Below are 14768 nucleotides of genomic sequence, written 5' to 3'. Positions count from 1 at the left end.
CTGCTTTTGCTGCAAGTGAGCTTAATTCTCTAGGTCTTTGTAGCCTGAAACACCTTTTTTTTCTCTTTATTCTTCAGTGAATGTCATAAAATCTTTCATACTTTCCAACATCTTCAACAAATTTTTCTGGAAATAACCCACTAATGTTCTTTCTTTGAAGACATCCTGTTTTTATAGTATTTCGTCCTGCAATTTAGTATGTAGTTTGTATCACAGTGATCATCCCTTGATATTTTTTCCTGAAGGAATGTGCCAAAGGAAAAACTCTTTTCAGACTAAATCAGTCTGTTGTGTTGTGGTGGGGAAAGGAGTGTTTGTTTATGCTCTTTGTATTTAAGTCCCATTTTCTCTAAGCTTTATTTAGTCACGGGGAGACTGTATTACTTTTTATAATCAAACAGTACCATTACAGTAGCTGTTGTTTTGGAGAAGTGTCAGGAAGTGTTTAAAATTTCCACAGACCCTTAATAATTTAAATGAATTTTTGATGGTAAAGGGGCATGAGAATTGCCCAGTGTAATGAAATTGCAAAATACTTTAAATGTTTTTTTCTTCCATATGGTTATTTTGAGCTTGCATAAAATATTAAGCAATGATAAAGTATCCCTTTATATAGATACCAATCCTTTTTCAGAATCACTGCATATTGATGGAGAGGAATTGCATCAAACTTTGCCAGTGCAAGCTGTGTTCTACCCTTCAGTAATTCCTCAGGCAGCTGCCCCCTGCAGAAGTCTAGTCTGCGTATCAGTAAAGCTTAGTAGTAAGACACTTTATCATGAGAAAATAGCATGTTTCCTGGGCTTGAACATTTAGGTTTTGTGTTATGAAGTGGATTTAGGTGATCAAAATGCTGTCATCCCCATTTTAATAAAGAATTTTCCTGGCGCCTCTTTGCCCTGGTGACTCGCAGGGACATTTGCTGCAGAAGGAAACATGGAACATTAGCACAGCTTAGGGTGTGATCCTGTTTTTTCTTACTGAGGAGTGGAGTTTCTGCCATATGGAAAGACTATCCCAGAGTTAGTGGATCCCAGGAGAGCAAAGCCAGTTCTGTATAACGAGTCTTGCTGTGACATTCCCCGTCACACCACACAATTACTTCATCCCACATCCTGGCTGTGCATCTCTGTTGTCTTGATTAACTTGGGACCATGGTCTTTTGCCATTCACCCTCACCACTGCCCTCTAAAATTGCCCTGAGTATCTCCAGCTTGTCAATATCCAGGTATTCTGTACATGTTTCAATGGTGTAGGTTTTATCTTCTGAAGCTAAGATCCTGCAGTTTCAGCCTGACCAAGAGAGCCCTGCAGAAGTCTAGGGGCCTGGAGAGGAAAAGCAACACAGGTCAGACTTTAAACACAGGTCTGGAATCTTGCCACAAGTTTTACAATCAATCCACAATGAATAATAAATAAAGAATAAAAATTGTTCTGTTTATGTGTCTCTGTGAGTGTTAAAAAGCATCTAAAGAGAAATTAAACCAACTTCTTGGTTCCAATTGATAATTTTTTGCTCATCGTATATTAATGTCCTGTACGTGATCAGATTTCACATTCGTTGCTCAGTGTTATAATAAATATTAATGTGTTGCTGCTCTTAGAGTACTTACCGAGATCTTTAAAGTTCCTTAAGTATATTCCCAGAACCTCTTAGAGGAGCCAAAACTACCTGTAGCATTTTCCAAAGCAAAATTATCCCATGATGTTGATTGAGATTGTTCCAGTGCATCTGCCATAAAAACATTACTGTCATTTCTGACTGAGACACAGGCATCTTTTATGTTCATCATTTCTGAATCCATTATAAAGACCTTAATGGCAGCTGTATATAAAGACATGCCATAATGACATCTTAAAAACTGTCTTTAAATTCACAGCATGAAAAGCCTTTTAGGAACACTACATGGAAAAAAAAAAAACAGGTAGCTGACAGCAATTTGTGGATAATATTTGTGGTATGTCTTTTATTTAGTGGAGGCTTTATATTAATTTCAAGATAAATAAATGGATCCAGAGAGATAATGGTGAAAATGGAACTTTGTTCCGAGTGAATGACATGTGAGACCTCAGGTCAACTTCCTCATTTCACACCAAATGTAGGGAAATGCATGACCAAGTTTGAACTGTATCAGCTGGCTATAGAAAATTAAAAAATCTACAATAGAATTAAAGGATCTAAACCCTGTTAAATTTCAGGAGGGGGGAGAATAAGGTGTATACATACAAAAAGTAAAATATAAATATTCCAAAAATCCCTTCTGCAGCAAGATTATTTGGAAAGGGCACGAGCTTCTCGTGGAAGAGTCTTTGAGAAGGAAGGGGTTTTAACTGTGTTGTAACTCTGTCAAGGACCTTGTATAGTGACTTTCTGGGTGATGATCTGCTTTTACCAGTCAACCACAATATACTCAGTGGGTCTCTAAGTTTGCTAAAGGCAGGAAAAGGAAAGAAGAGTGGGTGGAAAAGAAGGCAGTACAAATTCTTACAGGCTTCACCCCAAATTTTTGGTGATTATCACTGAAACCTGGAGGATGCTGAGGCAAATCTTGGGCTTTTCTGAGGTTTGCACACAGGGAACCAAAGTGTGGATATTTATCAAAGTCAGTAGGATGAGGAACAGATCCCATGCCCCCCTCATTGCACTGCAAGATTCTGTGTGTTGGGTAACTTTGATCCTTAGGAAACTACTCATAATATGAGATGTCAGAAGATTGTGGCATTAAGAAAATAATGATTGAACTTCACTCCTGCATCTGTAGATTCCAGAAGATTTTATCCATGTGTAGCTACCCAAGTCTTTTCTGAATATCAGCAAGTAACAAATATTCCCTGAATGTAAGAATAATAAGAAATTAAATCACTTCACTCTAATTAGAAAGCAGCCACCTGTAATGGTGACTTTTAGTTACTGCAGTCCCAGACAGAATTAAAATTGGGGAACTACAGGTAAAAGGTGACTTTCTGAGCAAGTAGCCCCTCTTGACTGCTTCTGATAATATTAGTGATGTACAAGCTGCTCCGTTTCCCTTTTACGCATTTAGTGCTTTTTCAACATTTGTTCTTTGACGGTGAACTTTTGAGGGATTATGCTCTGTACCATCATCAATTGTGTATGTTCACTCATAATGACACTTTTAATGTAGCTGGTTGTGTTGTTGATAAAGGACAGAGGGCTTATGTCACTGAGTAGATTATTTTTAAAGCTTTAAATCTGTCTTTTTCTCTCAAAGAAAGCAAACAGGACTGTATATATATGTTCCTGTGTAAATAATATAAGCAGAAAAATAGCTTCTGATCAGAATGTAGTATTTGTTTCAAAGCTTTTGTGCTTCTTTACAAATATATAGTGAAATACAGGCAAGCAAAATTCCTCTTTAAATAGGTTTATATTGTAGATTTTTTCCACCTGAAATGTTTTCTCAGCCTGAAGTAGAAATATATGTAATCCAAAAAATGGAATGTAGAATATAATTGGTAGAGGTTACTAATTTATCCACCATAAACTACCATCGTTATGAAATCAAACATTTTGCTGTCATGAGTCATGGCCTCCATTGAGCTGTATTGATTTCCTCAAAGATTGTTTACTGAAGAAAGAAATCATTTTTGTGGTCTAAGTGTCTGAGCTCCATCTGTGTCAGAACACTGTGGTGGAACACCAGGGCACTGGGTCGGTGATGTTGCTGGTGCAGCTTACACTTGATTTTTGAGGCTGCCTTCAGTACATAGAGGCTGATCTCTCTGGCCTCATAATTCCTGTGGGGTTAGTGAATAAACTGTGTGTCAAAATGGTGATCCTCTGAACCAGATTTTATGAGCATTTCCAGGAGACAGACCAGCTACTCTAAAGGCTCTTCAAGCACCAGGGCAACACAAAGAAATAAAAAAATAAATTGAACAGGTCACAGAATCCCGGGATCATTGAGCTTGGAAAATCCCTCCCAGCCCATTGAGTCCACCCTATGCCAGATCTCCACCTTGTCACCCAGCCCACAGCGCTGAGTGCCATGTCCAGTCATTCCTTGAACACCTTCAGGGATGGCGACTCCACCACCTCCCTGGGCAGCCCCTTCCAATGCCTGACAGCCCTTCCCAAGAAGAAATTCCTCCTGATGTCCAGCCTGATCCTCTCCTGGCAGAGCTTGAGGCTGTTTCCTCTTGTCCTGTCCCGTGTTCCCTGGGAGCAGAGCCTGACCCCTCCCCGGCTCCACCCTCCTCTCAGGGAGTTGCAGAGAAAAGAAGGTCCCCCCTGAGCCTCCTTTTCTCCAGGCTGAGCCCCTCCAGCTCCCTCAGCTGCTCCTGGTGCTTCAAATCCTTCCCCAACTCCATTCCCTTCCCTGGAAATACTCCAATCCCTCAATGTCTCTCTTGTCTGAGGGGCCCAGAACTGCCCCCAGCACTCGAGGTGTGGCCCCAGCAGTGCCCAGCACAGGGACGGGCACTGCCCTGGGCCTCTGACACACCATGGCTGGGACAGCACAGGGACCATTGGCCTCTTGCCCACCTGGGCACACCTGGGCTCAGAAAGTCAAAATAAATTTAAATAAAGTCAAAAGGTTTTGTTGTCTATGGATCTTTTCAGTCACCCTTATATATTTTTCCATCCGACAGATACTGCTTTTGAGTGAAGAAGCTACCACGGGAGTAGTTATAGTTCCAACTCTGTGTTTGAGGGGTTTGATACTTGCTGTCTTAATTCAGTCTTTATTCAGAAGCCCTGTTTCAAAGTGCTCATAAATAGATATTTTATTTTACCTTCACATTCCCTGTAGTGGTACTATTGCCTATAGAGGTTGTGAAATTCCCATCCCTGGAAGTGTCCATGGCCAGGTTGGACGGGGCTTGGAGCAACCTGGGCTGGTGAAAGGTGTCCCTGTCCATGGCAGGGGGTGGAATGACCCAGATCATTCTGTGATTTTGTGATTCCATGACTACATAAAGGTTAACAAAATAATCACTTAATCACTTATCTGAAATTGGTAAGTAATGTTAATTATGGTTGCTGACTTTCTTCTTTAGGGCTGAATTTCAAACATCAGGCTCCACATCCACACCATCAGAGGTTAGGCATAATAATGATAAAAGTTGTGTGACATATCGGGTAACCTTAGAGGTGATCCTTGGAAGCCCACCCCTGTTGGTACCAGGGCCTGGATCAGCTGGGTGGGCTGAGCAACATCAGCTGAGACAGCAGAAAAACTGATTAGAGCAAAAATGGTGCAGTGAGGTTTATGTTTTACATGCCTGGTGAGAAATTACTTTGGGCTCCACCACCTCACATTGAATTGAAACATCACAGCTCAGAAATTTTTTCCAAAGCTTTGTGGTTTTGGTTCCTCTGTCTGTGTGTTTTGTTGTTTTGTTTACTTGACCTGCATGCTGCTCCACATCTCCTGGGAATGCTGTCCAGGAGCCTCCTGCCTCCACCCTGGGTGGTTCGGATGATCCAAATGTGACATCCAGAGAATGACTGCAGTGAACAGTCACACCCAAGACAGTGAGCTCATCTAACCCTTTTTAGTGCTGTTGCCTGAATTTGGATGTGCTGGTTTTCTAGATGATGGCACATCCAACCACGGTACACAAAAATTAACCTTAATACAGAGTTTCTAAAAGATTGAAGGGTCAGAGGTGCAAAAAAGACGTCTAAAACTCGTGCAATAAATCTGGAATGGCAGTGGATCATTGGAAAGCTGGAGTTTGCTTTTGGTGAGCAGCCCAACTCGTCCCCAAAAGTGTGGCTAAGTAAAAACCACCTCAGCACCTAAGTCGCCAGCTTTGATACTGCTTCTGTCAAAGCACCCGTGGAAAATAAAGCAGGGAAAGCAACTTCAATGGTTAGGAGATTTTAGATACCAAAATTGAAATTGCAAAATTTCACCTCTTTGTAATGGAGCTTCCACCTGACCTATGCCAGGACAGATTTGAGCACTTTCTGTTTGTGCTGTAAGGCAGGAACTAATTTTTAGGGGCTGTAGACACTATAAATATATAATATGTGTATATGTGCTGATCTTCAAGATTTTACTGATAAATCATAATCTTTAGCAATGTTTATAACAAGAGACTTTTTTAGAGCTATGACATTACTAAAGTATTTTCAGCAAAACACATTATTATGGATTATTGAAAATAAATGTCTCATTTGATGAGGTGGATATGGTTCATTGAAATCTCCCTTATCGAGGTATTTTGTAAAAGAAGAATTTCTATTACAGATCATGACTTTGGTGATTAAAATTAATGAGCACCTTCAGAGTCTCTGCAGATACATGTAAAATGCATTGTTTTTTTACCTTCATATTTTGATAGATGAAAAGATTTTTTCATGCTTCCTGACCAAACATTATTATTTGCTTGTCAAATTTACCTTAATATTTTTTGCCATTTAGTTTCAAGACAGTATGAGATGGCAGCAGATAAACGTCTGAGTTGTCTCCATTTAATAGTCACTGAGAAGGAGACTGTAAGGCAACAAGATTTATATTATAATATGATAAGTTTCCCTGCAGGTTTGAAATAAGTTGATTTTTTTTGTTTTGTTTTGTTTGTTTGTTTGGTTTGGTTTTGGGGTTTTTTTGTGTGTTTGTTTTTGTTTTGGTTTGGTTTTTGGGTTTTGTTTGTTTGTTTTTTAAATTTTATTAAAGTATTGTCTTTAAAAAGCTTTTAGAAAAATGTGACATCAGGAAAAAATAGACTTTGCAAATAGAAAAGTCTGTGGTAATACAGCCTAGCAGGGCGAAATGTAAACTTCCTTACTGAACTGAATACAATTTATAAATTTTGTGTGGCTGGATCTAAACTTTTTGCTGGAGTTGTTTTAAAATGTGTCTTCATAAACACTTCCCATGGAGATATTCTTTATAAAAATAAATGTTAATAACTTGCTGACAGAGAATTTATAGAACCTCAGCCTCAACCACCTTTCGGCCCCAGGAATTACAGTACAATAAACCCAAGTTTATACAAAGGGTGAAATATACAGTAGGGCAGAACAAAGGGAATGCAGAAGGGTTCTAACTAAAATTATAATAGTGGCATGTTCCTGTTACTTTCACTGAAGCAGATGCACAAACCGTGAATACTAGTGTTTAATTGTGATCTAAATAGATCTATATCTTATGGAAAATGCCTTACTGTGGCCAGAATCTGTATACACAGTATAACTTTAGCGTAGGTAGAAGTGGTGTTTCCTAAATTGCCTGTCAAGCATGACTTAATCCCACTTTGCAAATACTGCCTACACCAGTGAGAGATGTTAATTTCCATACCCATTCATTTAGAAGGCTCTGCTGAGACTGTCAAAGAGATACTAATTATTATCAGCCATGATGATCCCTCAGGAATTAGGCTGGGATTGAGAAAACGCCTAATTGCTGAAATTACACTACAGTCAGGGATTAAAGTGATGGGTTCTGCTCCCTTTCTGTTTTTTTCTTTCTCTGGTAGCTTGGGGAACAGCTGTCACAGGCAGTTCTGGGGCTCTTCAGGTGATGTTTTTGTGACCACTTTGTCACCTCTTGGCCTAGTTTATCTGCCACTGGTGCTGATTTTAAGATAAATCATCAGCTTCATTAAAGGCAGACAGCAGAACTTGGAAGTCCAGTTGATTAACTCTGTGCAGCAACACAAAGTGCCTGGAGTTAGGCAGAATTCAAACAGGAGATTCTGCTCTAAGAGAAATTTAGGGGACCTATGATAGCATTAATATCTGAAAATCTGAACAAATTTTCATAAGTCCTTACTACGGTGACAAAATAGCTAAATTTTCATTCAGGAAAGAAATTAAAATTGACAGTTCTGCTGTTGATAAAATCTCCCAGACAGGAGATAATTTTAAATAAAGGCTTTCCTTGAGGATGAATGCCTGTGTCCTTGATAAATCTTTCCTTTTCCATTCCAGTAATAACCAAAGTTTGGGTTTTTTGTTTTCATAGGTGAACATTCTTTATTGTGAGCAAAGCTAAATATATTTCATTTAGTGATATGTGCTGAAAATATGAATGTTCCTTGAATCCACTGGATCCTTTGTTATATCTTAAATATATGATAGCGAGGTAAAGAGAAGGGAAGGTATGTCTGTTTCCTGTGGGTAAAATCTCATGAATTGCAACATTTTTTCTTGCCAGTGGTACATCTTTCACAATTTGGACATCGAGGGTATGTGTTGTGTCTGTGTGAAGCTGGGTCGTTGATGACAATCAAATTGCTCAAATTTTGAAGCCTTCTACTCTTTTTTTTGCTTACTTTGCTCTCTGTATACATTTTTTATGGCAAAACTTTTAGTGCTGGTTTAAGTCCTTTATTGTACTGAGAGGAGATGGATCCTGTTTGTGAGGACAGCACTGTCATTATTACCTAGACAAGTCAAAGCTGTAGAATTTTCATTACAAGTGGTGATACACAGAGAATGAAGGTGCATAGGGTCTTCTTTTTTTTCCAAACTGAAAAGTGAATATGATAGATTGGCAGGTATTTCTTTTTAAACAATTGACTCCTGTATATCAAAGTAAAATAATGCAGAAATCTCTTTTAAAATCTAGGTGGACTGCCCATCTTTAACTAGGCTACAGAAGTTAATTTTGAATGCCTGTAGTTTCAGAGATGGTGATGGTATATTACCAAATGCCTTGAGAATGAGTCCTGGCATTTTCTATATTAAAGACCTGTTGTGTTTCCAGGTCTCCAACAATTGTAGAACTGTATTGATTTAATTTCATCCGAGTCTTCCACACAAACAATAGTTATTTTTAGTTTTCAGTTATTTTCTAGAATATTCTATCTTATTTGAAGACTCCCACTGCCCACCAAATAATATCACTTTTTTTCAAAACAACTACAAAAAAATACAGCAGGAATTTTTATTTAAAGTCTTTAATCTTAGCACAAATAATCTTTTAGTACTTGAGCTACAGTTCCCTTTCTTGCTCTCTTCTCAATTTTGCTTCTTGCAGTTTCTCACCTGCAGAAGGTATGTTATCTACTGGGAGCATTTTCTTTTCTTGTTCAGTGCTTGTTTTAGGTGGTTCAACTGCGGGCTTTCATCAGACAGTACTCTTGTCTGTATTTAAACTACTACTATTTTTCTCAAAGGTGTAATAATCATTCATATTGCATTACATAATATAAAAGTAAGAAATTTAATTTCCTGAGGAGTAAAGGAACTTTACTTCCTTAAAATGGTGCTGAAATTTAGACAGAAAATATTTTCAGAATGAAAAACTAGGTTTGCATCTCAGACTGTTTCTCATTTTTCCCAATGACTTTGTGTTGAGCACTGAATAATATTTTGCTGAAGGTTTCTTTGGCCTTTACACAAGTACTATAAATTAACTCATTAATGGGAATTATTTTAGGGCAGCAGTACTGGGTGTGTGTTTAAAGTCTTATGTTGATGCTTCAAGTATATGCCCTCTTTTCATTAGCAGTTTTAACAAGGAGTTTGGCTTAAAAGAAATGAAACACAAAACGAAAAGCCCCAAGCCTGTGGTGGTCAGTCATCACCTATGAGCCAGTCTGCTGCTGTTCATAAGATTGCATTCTGGGCTGTCTGAATGAGAAACTTTTTTTGTGTGTGTGATATTAAAAGAAAAATTCTTATTTAGAAAGAAGAGAAAAAAATTCTCTTTTAAATTGTTTTTGTTCTGTATCTAAACAACAGAACAATGCTGAGCATGAGGGCCATGATCACCATTGCATATTACACAAGTCACAACAGAGACATTTTTTATCTAACACCAGCATAATGTAGGTTTTGTGTATGAGGTTAACCTCTTGATCTACTTCTTGGCCAAAGTAGAGAGTGTGGGAGGAGAACAGCAAAAAGGATAAGAGCTAGTAATAGTTAAGTTGTTCAAGTTTGTTGGGTTCTTGACAGTAAACTGTTTTATATGTATTAATTATGAAGAGGCCAACTTTAGGCAGTGATGTTGGACTAAATAAAATAGTATTTGTACAGATGTTAGACATACTACCCCCAACATGCTGCAGGTAAACAGTAACTATTATGAAGATATTTTCAACATTTAGCACTGGAAAAGTAAGCATATCTAGTTAAAGTTTAATGTGGAGAACTAGGCAGTAGTTTAACCCTTTCCAGCATTTATTGTGAGAATGTGTCTTGTCTGTACTGGACTTTGAAACTTGTTAATTAAGCTTGTGCTTTGGAAATATGCCTGTTGTCACCCTACAAATATCTGTAAGCCTGTGATGTGGTATAGTGCATGCTGGTAAATATTTAGTATTATTAAATGTTCAGGATGTCCTTCTTTGTAAGCACTGGAGCCTCTGTTCAATTTAACAGTGTTCTTGGTCAGAAGCACGTTTTTTTTTGAGAAACCGTGAAAATGCCACTTGTGGGTTGTATATTATCCTCCTGTTTCACTTTCAGTAGATGTGAAAGGAATGAAGAAACAGGACTCGTTATTTACTTTCTGTGAGAATCTTTTGTGTTGAATATCAAAATTATGGCATCTTTCATCCATGTCAAGATTAAACCTCTCTAAATTGCACAGAAAGTAATAATCAGGGAAGTCACCATAACAGCATCAGCCTCAGTCACCACATTATTATTTAATGTATTTCAGTTGAAATTTGTGCTGTTATGGGTATCATTGTCTTGAAAATGATAGGTAGTTAAGGATTTTATTTTTAAAGCAAGCATACCAAATGAAAATATGCTACAAGATGTTGATAGCTGGAATAAAAATATCTACGTAACTTCTTAGTGCATTACTAGTGGCTTTTTGGGGGGGGTTGGCTTAAGGAAAGATCTGGTTTTCTTGAGATTTGAGCTTCAAGGAGGTAATCGTCAAAGCAGAGAGGGCATTGTGTTTTAAGTGTGGATAATGCATATTTTATGAATGTACATGGTACGTTAAATATGAACCAGGTAAGAAATCATAGTTTAGGTAAATGAACAAGGACAGAGCCTACTTTACTCAGCCTCAGCGAAGGAGTCAGTGAAAATCTAGACAGATTACCCAGTTCTTGCTGTCCACTGACTACAAAGAGGTATCAAAGGAAGCTTTTCTTCTAGCTTAAATTTAGTCTCTTTGAATTTCCCTTTATGCCATCTGCTTTGACACAAACTGCTCCCAGATCTGACCCCATCTTAGCAGTACAGAGGTTTTAATTAAAGAAACCAAATTTTAAGGATTGTCTTGTGATGTTTCGTATTTGAGTTCTTTTTAGCTTTGGTCCTTTTTCCCTTTGGCAGCACCGGAGCGAAGGGATTCCTCCCTCCTGGGGAGCCCAGGCGTTGCTGACACAGCTCCAAGAAGGAAGAGAAGACAAAGGACAGCAAAACCTGCTGGGACAGGGCCTAAGGTGGCAGCTTATGAGGCAGAACAACCACCTGAAGAAAAGTAAGCAGTTTTTAAATGCATTTAAATGTTTTTAAACCTAAAGAAGCCGTAGAATTTGTTGTGTTCCAAACCCAACTGATCATGGTTGGGGTTGGTGACCTCCAGAGGTCTCTTCCAACCTCATCACCCTGTGGTTCTGCCTGTGAAATTTCAGTGGAAATCAACTCACAATACCATGTTTAATGGACCAGAATGGATTTCTTTTGAAAATAAAATCATAGGGGAGAAAAAAATCATTTGGAAACATGAGTGTCAGAATTTGTAGCACTTGTAGGTATTTTTCTTCTTATGTCAATTTCGACTTCCGGAAATATTTTCACGTGGTCTGGGAGTTGCTTAGTTATGCAGAGTATTACCTCAGAGCTGCAGTATGGTTAGTGGCATTTCTTTAAAATATATGGCAAATTATATTTGAAAATACTTATAGTCCATTTTTGTCTGTAATATTCCATGGATAACAAACTCTTTAAACCGATAGGAACACAAGTATATTACAAAGACATTTCCCATGATTAGCAAAGATTTCTGTTTAAATAAACAAGAGAATTATCTTTTATTATTATATTTTGATGTAGAAGATTGTGGCTTGATGCCAGCTAGGAATGTTTAAATTTACAATCCTGTTTTATTAGTTAAAAAATTATATTTTTTAGAATGGTGTAGAAAAATATCAGATTCTACTTTTTCTGTTCTTTTACAGTACATTGCAATGAAAAATGCCCATTCCCCATTGTATGTTGTCCATTTAATTTTGAAAGTCTGCCTGTGTTTGGCTGAAATTAAGTTTCACTTTTTTTTAGTATTGATTGTTGAAGCAAAACCTATGGAGGCAAATTATTGCAGAGGAGTATAGAAAGGCCTTGGACTGAGTATTCCTCTGTGTAGGGGAATGACTAAGAAAATACTGATATTTTTGTTTTAATTCCCTTAGGTAGGGCAAATTTTAGAAAAAAACAGAGCAGTTAAGTTTTTCTTCTATACAATCAAGTTCTAATATGATTACAGATCAAGTCACAGCTGAACCTGAAGAGTGTCTCTTCTTCTGGGCTATAATATAGTTATATTTTAAAGCTTGGGATATGGAACATCCATTCTGTCAGTCTCTATTCCCCTTTTTTCCCTTTGCACTATGTGGCAGTGGTTGTTCTTTGGTTAGCTAAGGAGATACAAAATCTCTGCATTTACCTGAAAAATTACAACAGCTGAACTGTAAGAATTTTCACTTTTCTGATTATTTTTCCCAGCGTCCTTGAGGGTTTTTGAGCTTCATCTTCACTCTTTTGCCAGCTGCTAATCAAGTTTTCAGTCAATTTACTTGGCTAATAATTTTCACTTCTCTCCAGCCTGTCAAAAGTAGGGAGATGTGGAATTAGCACCAGTTCACAAATATAGGTGTTCCTTTTTTATGAAGCCTCTCCAGTAATTTGTGCTGATGGAATGCCAGATCCTACATGGTACAAAAAGGCTTTATCTTAAGCTGACAGGATGTTGGGGTCCTGCCCAGAAATGTTTTCCAGTATTGGGTCACTGAGCAAAAAAATAAAATTACTAATTTCAAGCAAACCACCCCAGCCTGCTGGGGCGGCAGGGAGGCAGGGGGGGAAGTTAACCTCAGAATTCCTTCACCTCTGGAAGGGCTCCATCACAAACATGGGAGATGTGCAGACCTTGGAAGCGTGTCGTGGTTTTTCTGCTTGGCAGGAGGATCAAATGACAGATTGTGATCACGTTTTCAAATGCACGAACGACCCCTTGTTTCTGAACACTCCTGCACAGACCTGCAGAAGGAGTTGGTTCTTTAATGTAAATGCTAATGTAAATGCTTTATAAATAAGGTGCAGTTGCACAAAACCATATCCAACAGTCCTTGCTTTAACAAATAAAGCTTATTTAGAATTATTTTCCATTTGAAATTTTGGTGACATCACTGGTGATCATTTCATGTTCACCAGGGCTGTCACAAGCCAAACATCAGGAGCCTAATATTGTCTTTATGTTTTTGCATCATAAATTGACTGATAAAAGATCTTAAATCAGACGAAAAAAATACCTCTTCTTCAAAGGAATCAACCAAGTTTTTCTTTTCTCCTTGCCTTTCAGATTGTTTTTTAAAACCACAGTTTTTCAAGTCGTTGTTACATAGAAATTATGCCTTAACTTCTACATATTTCTTATAAGATTTTAAAGTATGCAAAGAAGGTAGCATTTATCTTGAAATAAAAGGCATCTAAAGTAAATACTGAGTCATGAAAACTGAAAGGGTTCTATTTCTGTAAATATTTTAGATTTATGGATGTTGTTGCTAGTTATGTGGCAATTCTCTAGTCCTTTGGAATGAAAATATATTCTTAGATATGACCAAGAACACTCAGAAGAATGCAAATAAAGATCTGTTTGACATAGAAATTAGAGCAAAAGGAGTGCTACCTTTCTCATGCTTTGTATGTGGGTGCGGTGGCAGAAAAGGCGGTTGAATTGTGTTTATCCACATAGACATCTAGTATTACATTGGCAATTTATTCAAGGGCTAAATCAACATTTTTAATGAAACTTGGCAATGTGCTTTGGATAATATGAAGCTTAGTGAAAGCAGCCATGAGATCAGCAAAGAGGTGAACTAGGATTTGTGGAACAAGGTTGCTAAATGAACTGTTTAATTATTTGCTGAAATAAAGACGTACTTTAGGATAAAGCAGAAATTTAGGATAATTACTTGGTCAGTGAACTGTCAAGATTTTGAGGTTTATCCGGCTCTCTAGCAGGTTGTTTTTCAAATCTGATATTCAATGAAAGGAAATGCTTCCTTAGGCAGACAGATGTTACTTTTAGTTAATAACAGTTGAACTGTGGCTTTTAATTTACACATTTTAAATGTGACAAAGGATGGATCTTGCAGTTCAAAACATGATTGAGCCAAGAAGTTAAATAAAATTATTCTGATTCTAGTAAACTGTGATGGTATTGATGCAGCTTTAACTGTAACTTAATATATGGCAATTTCCTAAGGTGCAAAGCAGAGATAATATATAAGTCAAGTTAAGATGCAAATTCTACTTTTCACAATTTGCATTTCATAATTGGAGTGGAGAAATTAATGAGAGTGTTCCCAATCCACAGTTAGAAATTGTGCTTATTACCCAAATCTCTCTGCGGGCTGCATATGAATGACACCATTAGCCATGTGGAATATGCATTCAACAGAGAGGCTTAAGTGTAGGGCCTCTCAGCCTGAATCCTGTAAATAATTGGATGTTTCTACAATATCTTCACTTTAAAAGTATTTGAACCTATTTGAGAGTAGACAGTACCTACTGAGGATCGCAAATTTTTTGATATAATGTTAAAAATTAAGCACGGTCTGTAGTCACAGAGTACACTGGAACAGAGCTGGAGCCTCTG

At 37.7% G+C, this 14768-nt stretch overlaps 1 protein-coding gene across 7 annotated transcripts in view; it reads left to right on the top strand.

Moving 5' to 3' along the window:
- The window catches only part of XRCC4 (X-ray repair cross complementing 4), a 142262-nt gene that overhangs the window by 77114 nt on the left and 50380 nt on the right, over positions 1-14768 (top strand). For all 7 annotated transcript variants that reach the window (XM_051806771.1, XM_051806775.1, XM_051806777.1 and 4 more), the window contains one exon: positions 11222-11369. In XM_051806771.1, the coding sequence (XP_051662731.1) occupies positions 11222-11369 (148 nt within the window). The remainder of the gene's footprint in view (positions 1-11221; positions 11370-14768) is intronic.

This window comes from Manacus candei, unplaced genomic scaffold, assembly GCF_025592945.1.
Source record: "Manacus candei isolate 608988 ecotype Guabito, Panama unplaced genomic scaffold, ASM2559294v1 h1tg000068l, whole genome shotgun sequence".
In the NCBI taxonomy this organism is placed as follows: domain Eukaryota; kingdom Metazoa; phylum Chordata; class Aves; order Passeriformes; family Pipridae; genus Manacus; species Manacus candei.
The sequence above is the reverse complement of the archived record's forward strand: the minus strand, read 5'-3'. Positions and strand labels throughout refer to the sequence as shown.